Consider the following 24,802-nt stretch of genomic DNA (forward strand, 5'->3'; position numbering starts at 1 on the left):
AGTGTGGCTCAAGGATAGGGAAAGAGAGGGAGAGTGACTTATGTGGTATGCGTTGAGGTCACAGGTGGGTATGGGTCGGATCGTGGGGATTCTAGTAGGCCAAGGTGAAAAGATGGGATTTCATTCACATGATATTTGGAAGCCACTGAAGGGCTTTAAGCAGGGAGTGACAAGAACTGACTTCCATCTGAAAAGACCACCCTGGTTGCTGCGTGGAGAAGGGAGTACAAAGGGCCAAAAGGGAAGCAGGGAGAGCAATGAAGAGGCCACTGCAGGAGGCTAGCATAAGAGGCCAGGTGAGAGAGAATGGTTACGTGGCCCAGAGTGTCACTGGAGATGGAGAAACAGAGAAAAATGAACCCTACTGGGTAGTATATTTTGGAGGCAGAATGTCAGGACTTGAAGAAGGATTAGATAAAGTGCAATAAAAGAGGAAAAAAGATGACCCTTGCATTTGAATCTGGGATTTGAATTTTATTAGATTCAAATTATGAAGATTTTGTGTACAAAAAAATGCACAACAGTATTAGGGTGTTCACTAAAGTGTTTGTATTAGTGAAAAACTGGAGCAGCTGGAAGTAATCAGCAATAGAATTGCGAACTCGTGGTGCGCCCATTTCATTGTACCGCGCCGCTTAAAAAACGGCGTAAAGTTGCCACAATATATATCGAGTGACAAAAGCCAAGTGCAGACCCCGCTCTTGTAAAATATACTCTGTATTTATGTGTTTGTGCATAGACTAATATTAGGAAGGTATACACATTACTGGGGGAAGGGCTTGGGGGGAGGAAGTTTCTCTTTTTACTTTATGCCCCCTTTATTGTTTGAATTTGTATTTGCAAGGCACGTGTATTGTATCATTTCTGTCGTTGTAAATGTAGTTAACAATATCTATGATTTCAGACAACGAGGCCAGCTCCTTAGGTATCAGTGATGCCTAGATCGAAAGTGTCCTGAGATTACGCTACGTTGAAGGCTAGCTTTTGGACTCCGGCGCCTGTAGTCCTGACCACGTGTTCTTTAACCGCCACTGGTCCGCCCTCCCGCCCTCGACCCAGCCCACCGACCAAGCCTTGACACGCCGGGAACTAAACACCCACAGCTGGGGGGGCCCCGGCCCTTCCACGCCGCGCATGCTCCCTTCCAGCCGGCGAGCGGACTGCAAAGCGCAGGACCAAGGCCCCCTCCTCACGCCCCCTCCCCTCGAGGCGTCCGTCGCGGGGTATTTACGTCATCGCGCCACGCCACAGCTAGAGCCCGGGTGAAGATGGCGGCAGCTGTTCTTAGTGGGCCGTCTGCGGGCTCCGCGGCTGGGGTTCCCGGCGGGACCGGGGGTCTCTCGGCGGTGAACTCGGGCCCGCGTCTCCGCCTGCTTCTGCTGGAGAGCGTGTCGGGGTTGCTACAGCCGCGAGCTGGGTCCACCGTTTCTCCTGTGCACCCCCCAGTCCGCTCGGTCCCACATTTGCCGGGGCTCATGTGCCTATTGCGGCTACATGGGACGGTGGGCGGGGCCCAGGTGAGTCTGTAGCCCGCAGGCCCGCGGCCCTGTTGGAAGGTTGGCGCAGCTTTTGTGCACCGGGGTCTTGGTGCACTGCAGTTGCAGTGGAGAGGTGGAGGGAAGGAAAGCTGGGGGCAGAAAGCTGATCCAGGTATCACTCTGGACGAGATTCACGCATTTCTCCTTTATCAGCCGTGAATCGAAGAAACTCGGAAGAGGAAGGGCCTCGTTTTCTCTGCTGCTAGGCTATCGGTAGACACGCATGAATGGGTTCGATCCCAGGCCCCGTCATTCACTAGATGTATGATCTTTAGCTTCTTTTTCATCTGGAAGTATCTGTTTTGGGGATTGTTTGGACTGAGTGAATGGATGTATTCAACAAATATTTACTGATCTCTTACTGAGGGCTAAATCCTGGGCGCTCCAGTTATAGATGCGATAGCGATGAACAAAATGTTACAAAACACTCTGAGAATTGTGTAGTAGGGATCTCTAACCTAATCTGGAAACTTGCAGGGATTTTCTTGAGGTACTGGAGTTTAAGTTGAGATCCCTAAAGATAATCATAGGACTTGGGTAGGGGAAGAAAATAGGAGCGGCGGTTCAGTCAGCGAAAAGCTCATGTGGGAAGTTCCTCTGGTAGGAACTGAAAAGAAGGGCATTGTGCTTGAGGTTCAGAGATGGAGGGGAAGAGAGTGGGCGCTTTGAGGTGAGTAGGCAGTGAACAGATCATGCAGCGCTTTGTAGACTGGTTTAGAAGAGTCCTTTGGATTATACACAGAATAGAATCTAACTTCCATTCAGTCCTACAAGCTAGAAACCCAGATGTCATTCTGAACACTTTCTTTTTGCTCACACACCTCCGTATACAGTCTGTTAAGTCCTTTTGATTTTATTCTCTAAGTAGCTTTCAGATCTGTCCACTTCTTTCCATATCTTTCCCATTGCCCCCCTCCTGGCTTTAACCCCCATTATCTTACTCAGATTCTAAGAAGACATAACTGTCTAACCTACGGTAGGTTCACCTTTAATATTATCTCCCGTGCTCCATCTTCTCCCGCTAACCCTCCCCCAATTCTATTCATCCTTCAAGACCCGTGTACATGAGTTCTTCCTTGTCCAACACTTGTTACCGGGATCTTCCCAGCTCTATGCTTCCTTCCAGGAAGAGGGTTATCACAACCTGCTGGGTGGTTCAATAATCTTAGCCCCAAATTTATTAGAGATGACCTCATTTATTTATTAGTCCTCATTGAGGGTGACAAAACTGTGCCTCTGGTATCTCAGCCCCGTTCCCCTCCTGTGATTCATGTGGTTCCTAAGTATTTCTGAAATATCTATTCTGTTTATAAATGTGTGATTTCCGTCATCATCTCTTTCAAGTCTTCCCCGCCCTCAGGGTGAGCTACATGAACTTAATGTCTTGCTTAATTTCTCTTGTGTCTAAAAGCGTTTTTTTAAATTGAAGTATAATTGATTTACAGTGTTGTGTTAATTTCTGCTGTACAGCAAAGCGACTGACTCAGTTATACACATATATACATTCTTTTTTATATTCTTTTCCATTATAGTTTATCCCAGGATATTCAATACAGTTCCCTGTGCTATACAGTAGGACCTTGTTTATCCATTCTATATGTTTTGATATAGTTTATATCTACTAACCCCAGACTCCCAGTTCATCCCTTGTCCACCCTCCCTTCCCCTAGAAGAATTTTGAGTAAAGAATCTAAGGGTGATGTGGGAAACACCTTTAAATTGCCTATACTATATTTTTGGGTATATCTTGCCTTGAATTTTTTTCTACTTGTCTGTGTTGTATTGAGTTCTCAGAACATGGAACTGTGTGGTGGGTTTCCTTCACTTCCTTGTAGATTTTCATTCAACAAAGATTTTTTGAGTATCTCTTATGTGTTACCTACTATTCCTCATCTCTAGGTAGATAAGTAAGACATCATCCTTTTCCTCGGAGAATTTCTAGCTTAGCTGAGATGAGAAATGAAGGTAAGTAAATAGTCCTGGAGCTTGAGAGAAAAAGAGATCCATTGATTGGCCCATCCATCTACGCTTAATCACCAACTTTGTTTTCCCACAGGTACTGCAAACTCAGTAGTTCCAAAGTGGAACTACCTGAGCACAGTTCACAATTTCTGGCTTGCATTATGGTAGCTGGTCTCCTTGCTGTCAGTCTTGCTCTTCTTAATTCATTTCCCACACAACAGCTGATCCTGTTTGTAAAATCCTCAACCTGTTTGCTGCCTTTTAAAATCCTTAAGCACCTGAACTTTCCTGCCTCAGGGCCTTTGCACTTGAGCTTGGAATCTCTCCCTATGCTGCCTCTCCATACCCCGCCCCCACTCCCCCACCGCAATCCCCCAAATCTTTTCAACTCAATGTTTGTTTGTCACTGCCTTTGGGAAACCTTTCCAAACCACATATGATTAGCTGTTCTTTATTACACCATATGGAAATTATTTATTCATTGTACATATACACTCAACCTCACTCCCGCATACCCACACAACTGGGCTTTGATTTGTTTTGTTTTTGTGTGTAGTTAAAAAAAAAAAAAACTTCTGGAAAATTTCAGATGACACAAAAGTAGAGAAAATAGTATTTCGAACCACCCCCACCCTGGCCCGTGCTGTCTCTATCACCCAGATTTAGCAGTGAACATTTTGCCAGTCTTGTTTCATTCCCACTTTCCCAACTTTGCATCCAAACCTCCCCTGCCCCCGGAGCACTTTACTTTTATTTATTTATTTACGGCTGCATCGGGTCATAGTTGCAGCGCAGGGGATCTTTCGTTGTGGTACGCAGGCTTCTCTCTAGTTGTGGCATGTGGGCTCAGTAGTTGCGGCACGTGGGCTCTCTGTTTGTGGCACGCGGGTTCCAGAGCGCATGGGCTCTGTAGTTGTGGCACGTGGGCTTAGTTGCCCCGCGGCGTGTGGGATCTTAGTTCCCCTACCAGGGATCGGATCTGCGTCCCCTGCATTGGAAGGTGGATTCTTAACCACTCGACCCAGGGAAGTCCCCCCGACCCCGGAGCATTTTAAAAGAAATCCTGTATCTCATTTCCCTTATAATTGCACATACTTTGAAAGACAGAGTGTCTTGTTCTGCCTTGTGTCCCTAGGGCTTTGTACTGTCCCATTCTCTAGCCAGTACCCAGTGATCTTAAAAATATCAGTAAGATCAGAGCATTGTCCTGCTTAAAACCGTACCCTAACTTATTGCACCAGGCCTTACATAGTGCGGCCTCTGCTGGCCTCTTGACCTCCCCTCACACGACTCCTGGCCTGTCTTCAGTGTGCTCCAGCCACCCAGGCTGATCTCATTTCTGCAGCAGCTGAGGCCACTGCTCATCAGTTCCTTCACTCTTTGCTGGGAAACTCCTGGGGAGGTGAGCTGCTTGTTTAGACCCCAGCTTCCATGCCACCATTTCAGAGGAGCCTTTCCTGAGCACGCTGTTTTAAAATACAGTGGTCCTTCCCATTTCATTCATTTTCTGTCAGATTATTCTGCTTTGGTTCTTTGCTAGTGTTTATCACTATTTGAAATAAATTAACTTATTTATTATCTGTCATGTTTTCTCTTCTCTTCTTACCTTGTTTAAACTCCATTATAATCACTTCCTCACCCTTCTGCCTTCATTGTACTTGCCTGGCAACACCCCGTGTGTGTTAAATCCAACTCTGTTTATTTGGTGCCTGTACCTGTACAGCTCAGTATGGCTGGAGATACATGTATCCTGGCTGGCTGGTCTCACTTTAAATTCATGGCTGTCATCTTCTCAAGTGGACTCTTAGTGTTGCCTAGCAATCCTGTTACATTTCCACTTTCCTAGACAACCTCTGATTACTTCTCTCCATCCTCACTCTTAGCTGATGACGTCACTTCCCATTTCAGTGAGAAAATAGAAACAGGGGGATGGGAATTCCCATAGGCTGCCGCCACCACATCTGCCAGCTTACCTGTGTCTGTGCTCGTATGCTCTGCCTTCCCTCCCATTACTAGGGGTGAGCTGGTCCATGCCCCTCCTAAGGCCAGCCCTCTGCTTGTACATGACATCTGTCCCCTCTGCGTGTACACAAGTCCATTGCTTCTCCACCTGTTCATCATCAGCTTTTCCCGCTTTGTTAGGTCATTTTCATCAGCATATAGCTCAAAACCGCTTTAAAAAAAGTCCCCCTTCCAGCTCCTGCCCCATTTCTCTGCTTCTCCTTATGGCAAAACTCCTCAAAAGAGTTGTTTGCACTTGTACTTTCTCCCATTCTTCTTTTTAAAAAAATAATATTACTTTGAAATGATTTACAATTTATAGAAAATTTGAAAGAATATACCCTTCACCCAGATTCTCTGAATGTCAACATTTTAAATGCATATTTGTTCTATCATTCTCTCTGCATATTTTTTCTGGGTCCATGAAGGAGGAAGTTGCAGACATGATGCCCTTTTGCCTGTAAATTCTTCAGCATGCATTTCCTTAAAATTGACATTCTGTTACATAACTGCATTCCATCATCAAACTCAAAATCAATATCAGTACCATAAGTGATTTAACCTATAGATCTTATTCCAATTTTGTCAGTTGTGCTAAAAGTGTCCTTGATAGCAAAAGAAAAATTTCTTACGATCTTGACATTTTTGAAGAGTACAGGATAGTTATTTTATAGGATGTCCCTTAGCTTGGTTTGTCTGCTCTTTTCTGATGATTAGCTTCAGGTTGTGCAGTTTTGGCAGAATACTGCAGAAATGATGTGTGATGTTCTTGTCGCATCGTATCAGGAGGCACATAATGTTTCTTTGTCCCATTACTGGTGATGTTAACTTTGATCATGGGTTAAAGTGACGTCTGCCAGGTTTCTTCATTATAAAGTTATGTTTTTTTCCCGTGGGGAGATGATGTAATTTTGTGTCTTGTTACCCTTTCACCCGTTCTTTTTTAGTGTCCATTAAAGATTCTTCCCTGAATGAATCATTACCCTGATGGTTGTCCCTTAGAACTCATCCCATTTAGGCTTTTAGCCTAACTACTTCACCAAAATACTGCTTTACCAGGTAACTTGGTAAGTCTTGAGGGTCAACAGTGACCACTGAAGATATCAAGTTCAAAGGTCAAATTTTGGCCCTCCTATTACTTGACTTGTCTGTAGTATTTGTTACAGCTGATGACTCCTTTCTTGCAAAATTTTCTTCACTTGGCTTCTGGGATACCACTGTCTCTTGATTCTCCTCTTACCGTACTGGTCACTCCTTTGTAGCCTTCTTTACTGGCTCCTCCTCTTCCTCTCTAACCTCTCAGTGTTTGAGTGCCCAAGAACCCAGTCCTTCTACTGCTTTCTTCCTCTGTTTACACTCACTCCCACAGTGAGCTGATCCAGTCTGATGGCTGACAACTTCCCAGATCCATACTCTGACCAGGATTTCTCCTAACTCCGGACTTAGCTACCCAGTGCCTATCTGGCATTAAACAGACATCTCAGACTTAACACCTGAACCTGCACTCCTGATTCTCAGCCCCAAACCTGCTCCTCCTGCGGTATTCTGCTGCCTCGTAAGTGACCACTCCGTCTTTCTAGTTGCTCAGGCAAGAAACTTTGGAATTAGCTTTGCCTCTTTCCTTTGTCTCCCACCGTATCCAGTGTGTTGTCACGTCCTGTGGGCTCTACCTTCAGAGTATAACCACAGCTCGAGGCTTGAATCCCCACTGTTACCACGCTCTTACACTGCCTCATCTCTCTCCTGGCTCCTTAAAATAGCCTCCTACTTCTGTCTGCTCCTGCCTTCTTGACAAGGCAACTCAGGTGTTGTGGATGTGTTTTAAAAAAAAAAAGTATGTCAAGTAATATCCCTTCTCTGCCTAATTCTCCTCTACCCCGTGGCTTTTATTCAGAGTGAAAGTCAACGGTTGCCTATATGACTCCAAAAGGTCCCACCCTGCTCCCGGGGCCTCATCTCTCCTGCTCAGTCTCCTCTAGTGACAGTCCACCTGCTGTTCCTCAGATACGCCTAGCGTGCTGTCATCGCACAACCTTTGCTCTTTTTCTCTGCTTTGCCTGGAACAACAAAAAGTGACCAGCATGCCTTTTTTTTTTTAAAAAAAAAACCAGTTTTATTGAGATGTAATTCACGTACTTACAGTTCACCCATTTAAAGTGTACAGTTCCATGGTTTTTAGTATTTGCAGAGTTGTGCAACCATCACCATGATCAATTTTAGAACACTTTCATCATTCCCAAAGGAAACCCTATACCCATTGGTAGTCACTCCCCATTTCCCCCCAACCCCTCTCTGCTCTTCAGCCCCAGGCAACCACTAATCTACTTTTTGTCTCCATAGGTTTGCCTGCTCTGACGATTTCATAGAAGTGAATCATACAATATGTGGCTTTTGGGGTCTGGCTTCTTTCTCTTAGCATAATGTTTTTAAGGTTCATCCATGTCTCAGAACTTCATTCCTTTTTATGGCCAAGTAATACTCCATTGTGTAGATATACTACATTTTGTTTATCCATTCATGGTTGATGGACATCTGGGTTGTTTCCAGTTTCTGGCTGTTATGAGTAATGCTGCTATGAATGTTCGTATACGATTTCTTATGAGAACACGTGTTTTCATTTTTCTTGGGCATATACTTAGGAGTGGTGTTGCTAGGTCATATGGTTAACTCTCACCTTTTGAGGAACTGCTGGGCTGTTTTCCAAAGCGGCTGCACCATTTTATATTCCTGTCAGTGCGTGTGAGCGCATCAGTACGCCTTGCTCTCACTTTCCTCTGCTCAACTAGCTTCTTAGAGAGGGCCCTGTGTCCACTCCACAGAAAGTGCTGTCTCCCTTCCCTACTCCAGCCTCTCCTTTCCTTCCTCAGTTTATTTTTCCCCTTAGCACCTAGCACCCTCCAACGTGCTATTTCTTATTTGGTCATTTGTTTATTTTCTGTCTCCTCTAACTAGAATATAAGCTCCCTAGCACCTCAAACAATGTCTCACATAAAGTAGGTAAATAAGTGTTTATTAAGTGAATCAACATTTCCCTTCATGAGAACAGGGACCTTATTTATTTTATTCAGCTCTGTATTCCTTCATCTGATTCAGTGCATAAGATGTGTTTGTTGAACGAATGAATGATGAGTACAGTTAGGGAGATACAGGGGCCACCAGAGGAGTCTGGCCATTTAAGCATGTAGAGTTTACTTGTGGGAGGGCTGAGGAGGAGACCTCTTTCAGGGCTGCCAGAATGTGCAGGAAGGAAGCTCTGGTTGATTTGGTTAATGTTGGCATTAGCAGCTCGAAGGGAGCCAGGAACAGGAGGAGGGGGATTTGGGGTGAAGGAAGAAGGGATCAGATGAGTTTAGTGTCCAGTCAGCAAGCATTTAGGGATGTCCCTCCACGCTAGGTGCTGTCTAGGGAAACGGGAAGGAGCCTGTCTTTGAAGTCTGGTAGCTGGGATGAGTCGGGCGGTCTAGCCTTACGTGTAACACTAGTTCGTTGGGTGGGAAGTGGGGGAGGGACAGGTGAGATGTAACTTGAGGAAAGCCCACGGGACAGGACAGGCTGCTGTGTGTGTCACCTATTGAAAATAGGGAAAAGGTTGTCAGCCTCTAGAGGAATGGTCTTTTGGCCTCAAAGGAGGTGTTACTTCAGAAGAGGCTTCGGAAACACCGGGGCAGGGAAGCGCTTGGAGAAATCCTGTGTCTTTAGCATCCTATTCCCGACTCACTTCCTTGTCTTCTTTCCTCCAGAACCTTTCAGCTGTTGGCGCATTGGTGGGTCTCAGTAATGCACGTCTTGGTTCTATCAAAACTCGGTAAGTCTTTAACCCTGTTTCTTCTCCAGGGGGATGTTTCTTTAGGAAGAGGGCTATATATCTGTCCATCCACTGTCACCACCCCACGGATTCCTGAGATTTCTCCATTCCCAAGAAGGTGGAGAGCTTGATTCTTTTCATGAGTTCACTTGGCTTTGAACCCCACCTATTCCATCTTCCAGGTTTCCTCTGCCCCACCTTCTGTTCCCTTCTTTCCTTGCTGCCCGCACCTCACTCCAAGTCCTCCAAGTATTTCAGGAGTTAGAAGCCGCCGTGGATCTGGAGGTGATGTGTTTCTCTAGCCAGTGAGCGTTAAAGGGCGATGAATTGCTTTCTCTGCAGTCTAGCCACCACCCACTTGTCACTCACCTTTCTTACAAGGTTTGAGGGCCTGTGTCTGCTGTCCCTGCTGGTGGGGGAGAGCCCCACAGAGATGTTCCAGCAGCACTGTGTGTCCTGGCTTCGGAGCATTCAGCAGGTCTTGCAGGTAAGGATTTAGCCGCCGCCCTGCCTCCCTCCCTCCCCCAGCCATGCCGTATTCTCCATTCTGGATGTGGTACATCTTTGTGGCTTAGACATCTAGTTCTGAGGACAGAATAATTAGAAGCAGTTTTTTTCTAGCAGGGAGGATGAGCTTCAAATAGAAACATCCTTTTAAACGTTTTGATTTTTTTTTTTTACATCTTTATTGGAGTATAATTGCTTTATAATGGTGTGTTCGTTTCTGCTTTATAACAAAGTGAATCAGTTATACATATACATATGTTTCCATATCTCTTCCCTCTTGCGTCTCCCTCCCTCCCACCCTCCCTATCCTACCCCACGTTTTGATATTTTTATCTACTGGGTTATTTTAATTCATCTGACCTTTCATACTCTGTAACTGCTGTTTCATATCCTTGTTAGCTTTTCTAATGAGTGACATCTCTAAAGCTGCTTTTCCCAGATGTTTGATTTTTTAAAATAATTAGCTTACTATTTTTTTTTTTTTTTTTTTTTTTTGCTGCATTGGGTCTTGGTTGCTGTGCGTGGGCTTTTCTCTAGTTGCGGCGAGCGTGGGCTACTCCTAGTTGCGGTTCGCGTGCCTCTCACTGTGGTGGCTTCTCTTGTTGCGGAGCATGGGCTCCAGGGGCGTGGGTATCAGTAGTTGCAGCATGCAGGCTCAGTAGTTGTGGCTCTCAGGCTCAGTAGTTGTGGTGCACGGGCCTAGTCGCTTCATGGCATGTGGGATCTTTCCAGACCAGGGCTTGAAACCTGTGTCCCCTGCGTTGGCAGGCGGATTCTTAACCACTGTGTCACCAGGGAAGTCCCCCACAATTTTTTTTTTTTTTTTTTTTGGCCACGCCGTGTGGCTTGTGGGATCTTAGTTCCCCAACGGGGGATTGAACCCGTGCCTTCAGCAGTGAAAGTGCAGGATACTAACCACTGGACTGCCAGGGAGTTCCCCAGGTTTTTTTTCCTGCTCCTCTCTTCCTCTTTTAACATTTAATTTTTTTTCTGCTTTTACATCCTTTGATGACATCCCCACTTAGTTCTTCCACAAGCATGTTCTGGGCACACATGGCAAGTTGTGTGCTAAGCTCTGGTGGAGAGATGTACTTGGACCCTGCTTTCAGGTGTTTAGAGTCTCTTGCAGGGGTTGGGAAACTTTCTAGGTGTCTATAGATAGTAAAATGTTTTAGGTTTTATGAACCACATATGGTTTCTGTTTTTTTTGGCTGTGCCTCACACACATGGGATCTTAGTTCCCCAGCCAGGGAAAAACTTGTGCCCCCTGCAGTGGAAGTGTGGAGTCCTAACCACTGGACCACAAGGGAATTCCCATGGTTTCTGTTGCGTAGTGTTTCTTTGTTGGTTTGTTTTCCCACCCTTTAAAAATTTAAAAACCATTCTTAGCTTGTGGGCTGTGCAAAAACAGGCACCAACAGACCATGGTTTGCTGATCTGTGTTCTAGTGGAAGAGAATAATATTTTTTTTTTTTTTTTTTTTTTTCTTTTTGTGGTATGCGGGCCTCTCACTGTTGTGGCCTCTCCCGTTGCGGAGCACAGGCTCCGGACGCGCAGGCCCAGCGGCCATGGCTCACGGGCCCAGCCGCTCCGCGGCATATGGGATCCTCCCAGACCGGGGCACGAACCCGTATCCCCTGCATCGGCAGGCGGACTCTCAACCACTGCGCCACCAGGGAGGCCCAGAGAATAATATTTTTTAAGTGCTTTTTATTTTATTTTAAAAATCTATTCATTTATTTTAAGTATTTGTTTATTTATTTATTTGGTTGCACCTGGTCTTAGTTGCAGCTTGCCAGCTCCTTCGTTGTGGCACGTGGGCTCCTTAGTTGTGGCATGTGAACTCTTCGTTGCGGCATGCACGTGGGATCTAGTTCCCTGACCAGGGATCGAACCCGGGCCCCCTGCATTGGGAGCGCAGAGTCTTAACCAAGGAAGTCCTGAAAGAGAATAATTATACAATGAGTGTGAAAAGATAAACTTCGGTAGGTGCTCTGGAGGTAATAAAGAATGTAGTTCCCTGAGAGCATGTAACGAGAGAATCTGACCCAGACTGGTGATCAGGGTCAGTGGTTCAGGGAGGGCTGTTCTGATGAGTAGGAGTGAACTGGACTGAGAGTTTTCTAAGTGTTCTAAGCCTGCAAAAGTCCTGAGAGAAAAGGAGTTTGACTCATTTGAAGAATTACAAGCAGGCTGGTGTGGCTGAGGTTAATGAGATGCGACCGGGGAGGTAGGTGCATGGGGACCAGGCTGTGTGTGGCGTTGTAGGCATATTAGGGAGTTTGGTTTTTATTCTCAGAACAGTGGGAATTCATGGAAGGTTTTGAGTAGGGGGAAGGAGGTGGTGCTAGTGGTGACGTGATCAAACTTTCATTTGGAAATACCACTCTGGCTGCTGTGTGGAGACAGGATTAGAAAGGAGCCAGAATGGCAGCAGAAAGACCACGAGGAACGTACTAAGGAAACCTAGGAGAGCATTCACGGTAGCCTGGACTAGGGCGGCAGCTGTAGACATGATGAGAAGTAGGTGAGAGATTTAGAGGCAAAGAGGGATTTCAAGAGAGATGTAGAGGCAAAATAGACAACAGGCCCTGATGATGGAATAGTGTCAGGGAAAGGATGTGTCCAGGATGACTCCCGGGTATCAGAACATTGGAAGACAGCCAGGTTCCAAGGGGAGTGGTGAAAATAACATGAGTATGGTCTTGGGCATTCAGTAGAGGCCCCCAGGAAGCATACCCTTGACCTAGTGTGCGTGGAAGTGACCAGATATCTCAGAGGGTAACCCTGAGGGTTCAGTGGGTGGGGGCTTCAGTCAATATGTTTTACAAAGAGGAAGAGTCCTCAGCATTTAGATGGCAGCTGAAGCTGAGGATGAGGCTCAGATGATCAAGTTGAATACTTAATACAGACTGGATCTTGAGGCGCTCCACAGTCAATGGTCAGGTAGAGGAGGATGAGCTTACAAAGCAGACAAGGCAGAGCAGCAGAAAGGAGATAACCAGGATGGTGGGTTGGATGGACTCCAAATACTTCAGGGAAGACGGAGGAGTCATTTCTCTTTATGCCCTTCTGAGCTGGAATAAGACGAGGACTGAAAATTTTTTATCAGATTTAGCAACTCAAGGGTAATGAGACTGTGAAAGTGTTTTTGGTGGAGCAGTGGTCACGGAAGCCAGGTTGCCCTGGGATGAGCAGTGAGTGGGAGAAGGAGTGGAAATGGAGAAGGTAGGCAGTCCTGTCAAGACGTCTGGCTCTGCTGGTAAGAGAGAGAAACTGGGCAACAGCTGAGATTGGGCAAGTGGAGTATGGGCTCAGGAGAAGGACCTGTAGGATGGCAGAGACTGGAGCATGCACAAATGTCAGTAGGAAGAATCCTTTTGAGAGGGATTGGAGAGAGGGGGCCAGTTAACAGTGTTAGGTTCTGAGAAGGGAGCGGGGGACTATCTAAAGCACCGAGGAGGGATTGTCCTTGGATGGGAGGAGCATCTCCTCTAGTGGGACAGGAGGAGGGAGAGCGGGGATGAGGATGAAGATGGAGTTTTCAGTTTGGTGGTGGGAAGCTGAGGGAGTGCCCATCTTTGGGCTTCAGCTTTCTCTGAAGTTGCAGGTTAGGTTATACAGAAGTGACGGTGGTGGGAGAGGGGCTGAGTAGCAGAGAGAGTTAACCAGCGAGAGGTGCAGGAGGATTGCTGGACAGTGTTGAGGCCTGCTTGTGGTTGGTAGGCCCACTGAGTCGGACTTTCTAACAAGCATTCTTGTTTGTTTCATTGACACGTGGCGTCTGGTCTAGCAGGGGGTAATGTGCTGAAGGCTTTTCCCTTAGATTCATGTTAATTTTCTAGAGAAGCCCTTCTAAATTCAAGCCATTTTTCCTCCGTGAATTCCACAGTAGGTCTGAGACAGCCAGAAGCAAGCTTGGCGAGATGGGGCGGTTTTGTTTGGGCTGAGACTTGTTTTGTGGTCTGAGAAGTGCTCCTTTCCATTCCCAGCAGGGAAATGTAGCACAGGAGCAGCAAGGAACTCTTAGAGATGGTCTAGTCAGGAGATCTTTAAAGTATGGCTTTGTTACCTTTTTTTCCCCCAAACTCCTCGGACCCCCAGACACGCATAGTACTAAAACGTGAACACATGTCCTGTCTGAATGTGTTACTTCAGATGCTCCATATCTCTAATACACTCTGTCCCTAGTGGATTTTTTTTTTTAAGAAATCTATTTATTTTTGGCTGCGTTGGATCTTTGTTGCTGAGTGTGGGCTTTCTCTTGTTGTGGAGCACGGGCTCTAGGCGCATGGGCTTCAGTAGTTGTGGTGCGCGGGCTCTAGAGCTCAGGCTCAGTAGTTGTGGCGCACGGGCTTAGTTGCTCCGCGGCATGTGGGATCTTCCCGGGCCAGGGCTCAAACCTGTGTCCCCTGCGTTGGCAGGCGGATTCTTAACCACTGCGCCACCAGGGAGCCCCTGTCCCTAGTAGATTTGATGGTAATGTTGACGTTAACTGTGGTGTTTGTCGAAAGCCCCATGTTGTCATACCTCTCGTTCCTCCTTTCGGTGACCGTGAAGGTGAGGTTGGGAGCATGGGGTGTTGTTGCTCTTTAGTCCCAGGACCCGCCCCCCACAATGGAGCTGGCCGTGGCTGTGCTGGGGGACCTGCTCCGCTACGCGGCCCAGCTCCCCACACTCTTCCGGGACATCTCCATGAACCACCTCCCTGGCCTTCTCACCTCCCTGCTGGGCCTCAGACCGGAGGTGAGACGCCTGCCCGGGTCCCCCTCCCCTGGGCCCCTCGCATTGCTTGCCCTCACTGACACCCATTGGGTTAAAGAATGTGATGGGAAGTGATTGGGGAATAGGACTGAAGAAGTGAGAAGAGGTCGGGGCCAAGAAAAAGTATAAGGAGAAGGGACCCTGAGGGGTGCGTGGTGGGGTGGAGATGGGGTCTGGGGCATTGGGCCCTCGGCCTCTTCCTTACTTTCTGTTTCCCCACAGAGTGAGCTCTCAGCACTGGAAGGAATGAAGGCTTGTATGACCTATTTCCCTCGGGCGTGTGGGTCTCTCAAAGTAAGTGTTCATGGGAACTCCTCTTCCCACCAACATAAACCTTGATAGCCGTCTTACTTCAGAGTTCGGGGCTGAGATTTCTAAGCTCCGGTCTCCACAGCTAATTGTGCCACCTCGTAGCTTTAAATGTGTTCTCATTTAATCCTCACAGATAAAGAAATCGAAATTAAGTAACTTGCCTAAGAACTGATGCCAAAGCTCAGGCTCTTACCCCTGGACTCTCTCCTCTCTCTGCCTTTCCTCTCTTTTCCTTTCTCTGTACCTCTAGAATGCCCTGCCCATTTTTCTACCATCTTGTTTTACCTTGTTCCTAAAGCTCTTATGATTTCCTCTGGGAAGCCTTCCTGACTTATTACTTCCCTATATCAACGTCCCCAGTGCTTTTCTCTCCTTATTTTCCTGACTAATCTCCCACCCTGTCCCACGAACTGTCATGGCTGCACAGCAGAGCCTTATTAGGGCAAACAGGCAGGGTGGATGTGGGTCAGGTGAGGGAGGAAGGAGGTCAGTGAAAGAATTAGAGTTTTATTTTCAAGGAGATAAAATAACAAATATGAATGGTTATCAAATTCTGCCAAAGCAGTAACAGTTAAAGGGCTTTTGGAATTGGTACATTTATTGTTTGCAGAATAATTCGATGCCAAGAAGTACCTAAGAACAAATAGGTGTTCTCCTGTCGATTAGATGTTCTCTCTTGTTTTGATACACTCATCATTGCTTGACAAACCATTGGGCACCCCCTTTCTCAGATGGAAGCACAAACCTATGGAGAGCTGGAATTAGCGGCAAATTAATAATTTTTTTTTGTATAACTCATGTGGTTAATCACAGTAATTGGTAATATTATACTCAGTATTACCAATTAAGGGGGAGTTTGCCATTCAAGTTACCTTGAAAGTAAGCTCACATGGTTCTATGACCAAGTTAAGAAAGTAAAAGGGAAAGGGAACTGGTACTTAGTAGAACTGCTACTCACTATGTGCCAGGCACTCTGCTGCGTGTCTTCTCATTTTACAGTAATTCTGTAGAGCTGGTGTCACCGAATTAAACAGAAGGAAACGTGCCCAGAAGGGTTTGACTAACACCAGCCTGTGTATCTGGTAGTTGTAGAACCAGGGTGCGAGGGAGAGCTATTTGTCCTTCATGCCCGTGTTCTTTCCACCAAGCCAAACTCCCCAGGCACTTTTTTTTTTTTTTTTTTTTGTGGTATGTGGGCCTCTCACTGTTGTGGCCTCTCCCGTTGTGGAGCACAGGCTCCGGACACGCAGGCTCAGCAGCCATGGCTCACGGACGCAGCCGCTCCGCGGCATGTGGGATCCTCCCGGACCAGGGCACGAACCCGTGTCCCCTGCATTGGCAGGCAGACTCTCAACCACTGCGCCACCAGGGAAGCCCCCCAGGCACTTTTAAGAACATAGACAGGATTGACAGACAGGCTTCCACACTGATGCCGGCTCTGATCAGTTGTTAGTGGCTTGGGAAGGATCGTGAGCCTGACGCGGAGCTCTGCGGGCACGTGCACTGTGGTCTGGGAGTGGTACTTACGGAGACTTTGGTAACTGGTTACTTGCAGTATTTGAAAAGCCCTGGAGCAGATGATATTTCTCAGTGAACGTGGGTCACGTCCTTGCTGATGCTTTGTTTTCATACGACTGCCACTAACGGCAGGTAGTAGAATCTTTGGGTGGCAGGGCAGGACTTTGTCAAGAAGGCATTTGGAGTAACTTGGGGATTTCATTGAAGTTTTTTTTTTTTTTCTTTTTAACTAAAGTTTTACTAAGTTTAGTTTACTAAATTAACTTTCTTCTAGAATGCTCTGTAAATTAACTTCTCAGATTACACAGGCTAGATCTTTGTCTCTGACCCCTCATTGGTAAAAGTATGTGAGGTTTCACTGCATATGCCTGCTTTGATTCAGCTTGGTTTGGGGTTATCTATACCTACCTGCATCCCCCCAGGAAAGTGCAGGGAGAATTGAGTGTTACCTGTGGGGTCAAGATGTGAGTAGTCAGACTAGCCTGCCCGTGAGTCCTCTGCTAGTGCCCCTTAATTTTCATTGTGAGTGGTTAGGAGAATTCATCTATAACTCACAGCCTTTTGTCAGACGTGTAGTTTTTGAAGTTATGGCCTGCATTTTAAGTACCCTCTCCAAACCAAACAACAAAACTTTCATATGTTGTTACGGGGTGCATATGCCTTTATTTCTCTAAGAATACAGTGTCATCTGGAGAACTTCCCTCTGTTGAGGAGTTTGGCTTTGTCTATTGCCAACATGGCAGATAAGAATCTGTCTTGTGTGGAGGCCCCAGGGGCAGTTTGTACTTGAAATGTCTTGCAGACCAGTACTTAGGAAACTGATAATTGGGGTGTTTATCTGTTCTCTATTCCATCCCCCAGAAGCTCCCAGGGCAATTGCAGGCTCCAAGCTCAGGATTACCCCTCCCAAATGAGGTATCTCAAGCATTCTGAGTCCATGAAGTCAGTCCTGTAGAGGCTTTACCTTTCCTCCTCGACAGATTATTTGTTCCCTGGAATGAGTGGGAAGACTCACCCCACTCTTAAGAGACACCCAAGACATACTGTGTGTGCACGCGTACTTGCGTTTCAAGTGAAATGTTCCAAGTGAGCCATTACTTTGGTTGGCCTTGCAGGTAGACCTGTGGTCAGAGCCATGTCCCTGTACTTTGCTTGACTGCAGTCACATAAGCAGACTTTTGGTGGCCTCAGCCCAGCTTTTTGACTCAGTCTCAGGGAAAGCGTGAGCAGTAAGTGGGCCAAAAGGGCTGAGTGCCACTGTAGATAAGGCTTCGGCGACTCTCTATCATCCTTGGAGAAGCCAGTGAATCAGGAGACCTGTGGACGGTTGCTGCTTTTGGTTTGAAGTGTTCAGAACCCTACCACACCGGACATGAAAATGCTTTCCAGGTCCCAAGGGAAATGGTTCTAGGCCTTCTCATGCCCTGGGATCAGCTGTAACAGTGCTTGTCTCATGGTGAGAATCCTGCAGTGGAACGTGGGAAACCAGATGTGGTTCCTGCCACAGGGCGATGGCAGGGAGCCCTTGGAGGGCTGCTTTCTGAACCACACACTGCTAGACCTCCGTGCCTGCTTCCTCCCATAAGTCCCCTGCTGCGTGCCTGGTGCCACTGTTGATTTGTCTTCCTTGTCTTCTGGAAGTTTACCTTTGTGCATGTGATGCCCCCATCCCCTGATGAAGTCCATACACACTAGCCTGGGATTTAAGGCTCGGCCTGCTTTTCCGTGGGCCTCTTGTGAGCCTGGAGATCTCCTCATGGTGTCCCTCCCTCTGTCTCCTTATCCGGGTCCTCCCTTCTCTCCCAAACCCAGCTCAGTCCTGCCTCCCAGCATCAGTCCCTCCTGACCCTCCCTCTTTGGTTCCCGGTTGTTGTTTTCCACACATTTGTCTTCCCGACTGTTACACCCACTGAAGGTGGAAATCCTGTTATACTTCAGTGTTCTCACCCTTTTTGTGCCATAGACCGCTTCTCCGAATGTTTTTAAATCCATAAAATACATGGAATTTGCAGGGGACACTGATTCTGTTGAAACGTATACTTTAAAAAATTGTGATAGAGTAGGATGTGCTTCTTTATTAACGTGTCAAATAACAGGATCCAGCAGCAGGTCTGATAACTACCTAAGTTTCAAATTAGTGATGCACGTGAATGATAATTCAAGATAATTGTTTACAGCTATATGTAATGTGAAATGAAAATAAGTGATTTCTGATGGTGACAGTCAGAGGTACTTCTAATACTACTGTGGCTTTTTGTCTATATTTACAGTAAAAAAAAAATTATAGTTCATTTACAGGTTAGTGAAAATGATTTTAAAAATTTCCCTTCCATGTTCGCAGGCCCCTTTGATTCTACCTCCAGATAAATGGGGCCCCAGTTAAACACTCCTGTGCCAGCGCCTTCACATAGCAGGCGGAGTACTGTTGTTGGCTAACTGACAGGTCGCTGCTCTGAGATGTGCTACCTCAGTCCTGCTGGGCAGCCTTTCCTTCTCTCTCCACCTTGTCCTGCCCTCGCACCTCTGGTTAGTGCCGCAGCTCCCAGCTTGGACCCTTGCTTCTTGTCTGAGCTGGCAGGGAGTTGGGGCGTGGAGGTAGCTGCTTTTCAGTGCTGTGTCTTTGGCTTGAGGGAGATGACTGTCATTTTGCAAATATTGGCAGGAGGGGGCCCAGTCGTTTGTGGGACACAGGCCTCAAACAGGGAGGCTAAGGACAAGAGGCGACATTCAGGGTGTCTTTCTACCATGAGAGCATGTCTGCACCCAGGCATGATGCGCCTTAGAGTGTGGTGCTTCCTTGTCTGCAGGAAAGAACAAGGCCTTAGATCCTGGGCCTCGATTCTGCTGCTGGGAATGGGCGGGGTCTACGTCTCTGGCCCTTGGAGCTGACTCACCAGCCTCTCCCTTTCTTTCCCTCCAATCCAGGGCAAGCTGGCCTCATTTTTCCTGTCTCGGGTGGATGCCTTGAGCCCTCAGCTCCAGCAGGTAAAGGGAAAGGAGGGAGATGGAGAGCCTGGGGTCTGAGCTGGAGCTTCTTTTCTCTCTCTTGTTTTTTTGTCTGTAACTGCATTTCGACCACGGTCTCACTCCCCTCCTTGTGAACATACGCAGTAAACACAAGTCATGACTTCTGCCTCCGTGTCTCCATCTGTGTCTTTCTGCCCCGTAGCCCCTTCCGTTTTCCCTCAGAGCTCTCTTTGATCTCCGTCTTCCTGGGCATTGGTGGGGTTGGGATTCCATGGCTGGGCTGGATTCCCACCTGACCAGGGTTCCAACCTGTCTTCTGCAGTTGGCCTGTGAGTGTTACTCCCGGCTGCCCTCTCTAGGGGCTGGCTTCTCCCAGGGCCTGAAGCACACGGACAGCTGGGAGCAGGAGCTGCACAGCCTGCTGGCCTCTCTGCACAGCCTGCTTGGGGCCCTGTATGCGGGGGCGGACACGGGTAAGGACTGTGGCTGCTGTGGTCGGTGGCACGGTGGTGAGGGGAGCAGGGGGCTGGTCTGGAGAGGCGGGGCCTTTGAGTTCTAGGCAAAAGGGAGTAGAATATGGGTGGGTCCTCCACCAGAATGGAGGAGGAGGGGATGGAAGACAGACCTGGCGTGTGAAGGTGGTTGTGTTTCTGTCCAGCTCCTGTGCAGTACGAAGGCCCTGGGGTGGAGACGCTGCTCTCCCCCTCAGAAGATGGCGACGCCCATGTCCTTCTCCGGCTTTGGCAGAGGTTTTCCGGGCTGGCCCGCTGCCTGGGGCTCATGCTCAGGTGTGTGAGTGTCGGGGGGAGCGAGGGCCTGGAGCAGGAGGGGCCGAGATGGGTGTCGTCTTCGTCATGAGGAGGGAGGTTGAGGGTGGGTGTGGAGTCCCCATGGGCCCCCGCGCTGAGGATCTCCCTGCTCTGATTCTCTTTAGCTCTGAGTTCGGGGCTCCCGTGTCCGTCCCCGTGCAGGAAATCCTGGATCTTATCTGCCGGACCCTCAGCGTCAGTGCCAAGAACATCGTAAGTGGAGTTTGTGCCCTGTTCACAGCACTTGCCCAGGATGCAGGGCAGCCAGGCAAGCAGTGTGGGCTGTGGCTCCCAAAGTGATGTTGCTTGAGGTTGCCCCGGCCAGCTCCTTACCTCTCCAGATGCCGTTATTCCCGTGCTCCCGGCACACGCACATCAGTGCCGATTCGCTCCCGTGTTGCGGGAGCACTTGTAGCAGATGCTTCCTCAGGGGATGGTGAGCTGGGGGTCAGCTGCGTCACTGCCGCGAGGTTCAGCCATCCCTCCCTTGTCCTCCTTCCAGGGTCTGTTGAGGATGGCAGTTTGATCTTGGTGGGGGAGTTTGGGGTCGGGTGTGGGTTCCTTTCCTGCGTGCACACGTGTATTTAGTCACATGCGTGTATCCTGTCTCCATTTCTCTTTCTTTGCCTCACTTTCTTCCTCCACTCCTTACTCTGCTAATTTTTTCTGCAGAGTTTGCTTGGAGATGGTCCCCTGCGGTTGCTGCTGCTGCCCTCCCTCCACCTGGAAGCCTTGGACCTGCTCTCTGCACTCATCCTCGCGTGAGTGGGGTCGGGAGGATGCGGTGCAGGGGCTGGGATGTGCTGGGAGCGGGGGTCACTGTTCTGTCTCGCCCCCAGGTGCGGAGGCCGGCTCTTGCGCTTTGGGGCCCTGATCAACCGCCTGCTTCCCCAGGTTCTCAATGCCTGGAGCATTGGGAGGGACAGCCTCTCTCCGGGCCAGGAGAGGCCTTACAGGTAGGTGACTATCTAGGAACAGAATGAAGAGGAGAGGGTGGGTGAGGGGGTGCCGGTGGACCGGGGGTGCCGGCGGCTGGGACGTCGACTCCCTTTCACAAGTTGCCCTCTGCTCCTCCCGCAGCACCATGCGGACCAAGGTGTACGCTGTCCTGGAGCTGTGGGTGCAGGTGTGTGGGGCCTCGGCAGGAGTGCTTCAGGGGGGAGCCTCGGGTGAGGCCCTGCTCACCCACCTGCTCAGTGACATCTCCCCGCCGGCTGATGCCCTCAAAGTGAGTGAGGCCTCTGCCCCTGTCCCGGGACCCCATCCTGCACCCCTTGTCCTCACCAGCCTTGTCACCGGACACTGCCTTCTGACTGTCCTGCCTTCCTGTTGGCCGGTGTGTGTGATTTATGTTCCCCTCCCCCACCAGCTGCGCAGTCCCCGGGGGAGCCCTGATGGGGGTTTGCAGACCGGGAAGCCCAGCGCCCCCAAGAAGCTAAAGCTGGATATGGGGGAGGCTACGGCCCCGCCCAGCCACCGGAAAGGGGACAGCAATGCCAACAGTGACGTGTGTGCAGCTGCGCTGAGAGGTGGGTGAGGCCTGTGCCATGCACCTCGGCGCACTGGGATGGCCTGGGGTGATAGCCCCAAACCAGTCGTTGAGGTGGAGGGTGTAGAAAAAATGCAGACCCACCTAAGAGCCTGTGGAGAAGCCATGCCACCCCCAGGGCTGCAGGTGGAATCTTGGGTCCTGCTGTTAGATGGAGTTCTGGTGTTGACACCGCCCCTCCAGGGTCTCAGCTATCTTTGTTTGTGCATCCCCTCTACATGCTAAGTGCTGTTCTAGTACAAGAGGGCGGGGCCGGGAAGAGGATGAAATCCCTGGGCTGTGGAGCTCACACTCCCCAGGCGGGCTGCTCAGTGGGGCTTCCTGCTTCTGACACAGTTGCTAATCTGGACGCAGAAGTGACTTTCTTTTGGGTCCTGTGTATTTCACTGCCCTCCAACCCCACCCCCGTGTGAAGGGAAGTGCCAGCTCTCCCCAAATATGTAAATGCACATTTATAATGTACCTCCATCACCTATCTCATTTACATAATGTCAGCAGCCTTAGGTAGTAGGCATATGTTGAGGATCCCCATTTTATAGTTGAGAAAACAAACTTAGAGGAGTTACGTGACTTGCCTGAAGTGGGCCGCGGCAGAGCGGGGTGCTCAGCTGGGGCCACGTGCTTCAGAAACCCTGGCTCATCGTCACGTTAGCTGCCCGCCTCTGACATACTGGTCTCCTTCCCTAGGCCTCAGCCGGACCGTCCTCATGTGCGGACCTCTCATCAAGGAGGAGACTCACAGGGTGAGTGGAGCCTGGTCCCCACGGAGGTGGGGAGGGGCCACTGCTCTGTACCTGTGGGGGGCTCATTCACACCAGGGAGTAGGCCCCGGAGAAGGGTTGGCTCATCTTGGTGTCATCTCAAGGTGTGCTCTCTGTCCTTTTCAGAGACTGCATGATCTGGTCCTCCCACTGGTCATGGGCGTCCAGCAGGGCGAGGTCCTAGGCAGCTCCCCGTATAGCAGCTCGCGCTGCCGCCGGGAACTCTACCGCCTGCTGCTGGCTCTGCTGCTGGCGCCTTCTCCTCGCTGCCCGCCTCCTCTTGCCTGTGCCCTGCAGGCCTTCTCCCTGGGCCAGAGAGAAGACAGCCTTGAGGTAACTGCGGAGTGTGGCCAAATTCACGTCGTGGGTTCCTGGATTCTCTTGTTTCTGATGCTGGTCGGCATTCCCTCCCTGGTTTCGTGAAGGCCTGTATCCCTGATGCTCACTCTCGCCCTTCTTTCCCTCCTCAGGTCTCCACTTTCTGCTCAGAAGCACTGGTGACCTGTGCAGCTCTGACCCATCCCCGGGTTCCTCCCCTGCAGACCATGGGCCCTGCCTGCCCCACCCCTGCCCCAGTTCCCCCTCCTGAGGCTCCATCTCCATTCAGGGCTCCAGCTTTTCATCCCCCAGGCCCCATGCCCTCGGTAGGCCCCATGCCCTCGGTGGGTCCCATGCCCTCAGCGGGCCCCATGCCCTCGGCGGGCCCCATGCCTTCCCCAGGCCCTGTGCCCCCAACGGGCCCCATGGCCTCAGTGGGCCCCATGCCCCCGGCACGTCCTGGACCTCCAGCCACAGCCAACCACTTAGGTCTCTCCGTCCCAGGCCTGGTGTCTGTATCCCCCCGGCTCCTTCCTGGCCCTGAGAACCACCGGGCAGGCTCAAATGAGGATGCCGTCCTTGCCCCTAGTGGCACTCCTCCACCTGCTGTACCCCCAGATGAGACTTTCGGGGGAAGGGTGCCTAGACCAGCCTTTGTCCACTATGATAAGGAGGAGGCATCCGATGTGGAGATTTCCTTGGAAAGCGACTCTGATGACAGTGTGGTGATCGTGCCTGAGGGGCTGCCACCCCTGCCGCCCCCACCCCCCTCGGGTACCACACCCCCGCCTGCAGCCCCGGTCGGGCCCCAAACAGCCTCCCCTCCTGTGCCAGCCAAGGAGGAGCCAGAAGAGCTGCCTGCGGCCCCGGGGCCTCTCCCTCCGCCGCCTCCCCCTCCTGTTCCTGGCCCTGTGGCACTCCCACCACCCCAGCTGGTCCCTGAAGGGACTCCCAGTGGCGGAGGACCCCCAGCCCTGGAAGAAGACTTGACAGTTATTAACATCAACAGCAGTGAGGAGGAGGAGGAGGAGGAGGAGGAAGAGGAGGAGGAGGAGGAGGAGGAGGATTTTGAGGAGGAGGAGGAGGAGGAGGAGGAAGAGTATTTTGAGGAGGAAGAAGAAGAAGAAGAAGAGTTTGAGGAGGAGTTTGAGGAAGAGGAAGGTGAGTTAGAGGAGGAAGAAGAGGACGAGGACGAGGACGAAGAGGTGGAAGAGGTGGAGTTCGGCCCGGCGGGCGGGGAGGTGGAAGAAGGAGGGCCTGCACCCCCAAGCCTGCCTCCAGCTCTGCCCCCCACCGCGTCCCCCAAGGTGCAGCTGCAGCCAGAACCGGAACCCGGGCTGCTGCTGGAAGTGGAGGAGCCGGGGGCTGAGGAGGGGCCTGGGGCTGAGACGGCCCCCACACTGGCCCCTGAGGTGCTCCCCTCCCAGGGGGAGGTGGAGAGGGAAGGGGGGAGCCCCCCTGCAGTGCCACCTCCTCAGGAGCTTGTTGAAGAGGAGCCCTCTGTGCCCCCAACCCTGCTGGAAGAGGGGGCTGAGGGTGGGGGTGACAAGGTACCACCCCCACCAGAGGCATCTTCAGCAGAAGAGATGGAGACAGAGGCGGAGGTGGCAGTTCTCCAGGAAAAGGTGAGCGGGCCGGGCGGGGAGAAGTGCTGGCCACTTGTGCAGCCTGACCCACTCTTCAGTGTATATGTGTGACTGTTTTGGATTTGATGTCTTTGTCCCTCAAAGGAGCAGGATGACACAGCTGCCATGCTGGCTGACTTCATTGATTGCCCCCCTGATGATGAGAAGCCACCACCTGCCACAGAGCCTGATTCCTAGCCCTCTCCCACACCTTCACACTCTTCGTTTCCAATAAAGTTATGTCCTTGGATAGCAACTGCTGCTTCTGCCTTTTGCCACCACAGTGTCCCCAGCCAGAAGCCCAAATGTCTGCTGGGCTTGTCCTGTACCCATAGTGTTTCCCAAACGTGTCCATGGCTGTCCTGT

At 50.0% G+C, this 24,802-nt stretch overlaps 1 protein-coding gene across 2 annotated transcripts; it reads left to right on the top strand.

Annotated features, from left to right (window-relative positions):
- The first annotated feature begins 1,042 nt into the window (after nucleotides 1-1,042).
- Nucleotides 1,043-24,690, top strand: PELP1 (proline, glutamate and leucine rich protein 1). 2 transcript variants are annotated; one of them, XM_081220054.1, is made up of 17 exons: nucleotides 1,045-1,517; nucleotides 9,242-9,306; nucleotides 9,688-9,793; nucleotides 14,410-14,559; nucleotides 14,800-14,871; nucleotides 19,333-19,392; nucleotides 19,697-19,847; nucleotides 20,033-20,162; nucleotides 20,309-20,396; nucleotides 20,856-20,944; nucleotides 21,023-21,139; nucleotides 21,264-21,411; nucleotides 21,553-21,712; nucleotides 22,420-22,475; nucleotides 22,620-22,826; nucleotides 22,964-24,436; nucleotides 24,542-24,690. In XM_081220054.1, exons 1-17 carry the CDS (start codon nucleotides 1,269-1,271, stop codon nucleotides 24,632-24,634), a joined length of 3,414 nt encoding a protein of 1,137 aa, XP_081076180.1. In that variant the 5' UTR covers nucleotides 1,045-1,268; the 3' UTR covers nucleotides 24,635-24,690. The 2 variants fall into 2 exon arrangements, with proteins under 2 accessions (XP_081076181.1, XP_081076180.1); XM_081220055.1 differs by lacking the exon at nucleotides 14,410-14,559 and having other exon boundaries at nucleotides 1,043-1,517.
- The last annotated feature ends 112 nt before the right edge of the window (nucleotides 24,691-24,802 follow it).

Source organism: Mesoplodon bidens (assembly GCF_964165515.1).
Source record: "Mesoplodon bidens genome assembly, chromosome: 19".
NCBI classification, from domain to species: Eukaryota; Metazoa; Chordata; class Mammalia; order Artiodactyla; family Ziphiidae; genus Mesoplodon; species Mesoplodon bidens.

What these genes read in the sequence shown, in the direction of transcription:
- PELP1 (XM_081220054.1), top strand. Translation starts at nt 1,269, where the DNA reads ATGGCGGCAGCTGTTCTTAGTGGGCCGTCTGCGGGCTCCGCGGCTGGG. An exon ending in TGAGCCCTCAGCTCCAGCAG is followed by an intron (nt 19,393 to 19,696) that starts GTAAAGGGAAAG and finishes TGTCTTCTGCAG; the next exon opens with TTGGCCTGTGAGTGTTACTC. An exon ending in TCAAGGAGGAGACTCACAGG is followed by an intron (nt 22,476 to 22,619) that starts GTGAGTGGAGCC and finishes TGTCCTTTTCAG; the next exon opens with AGACTGCATGATCTGGTCCT.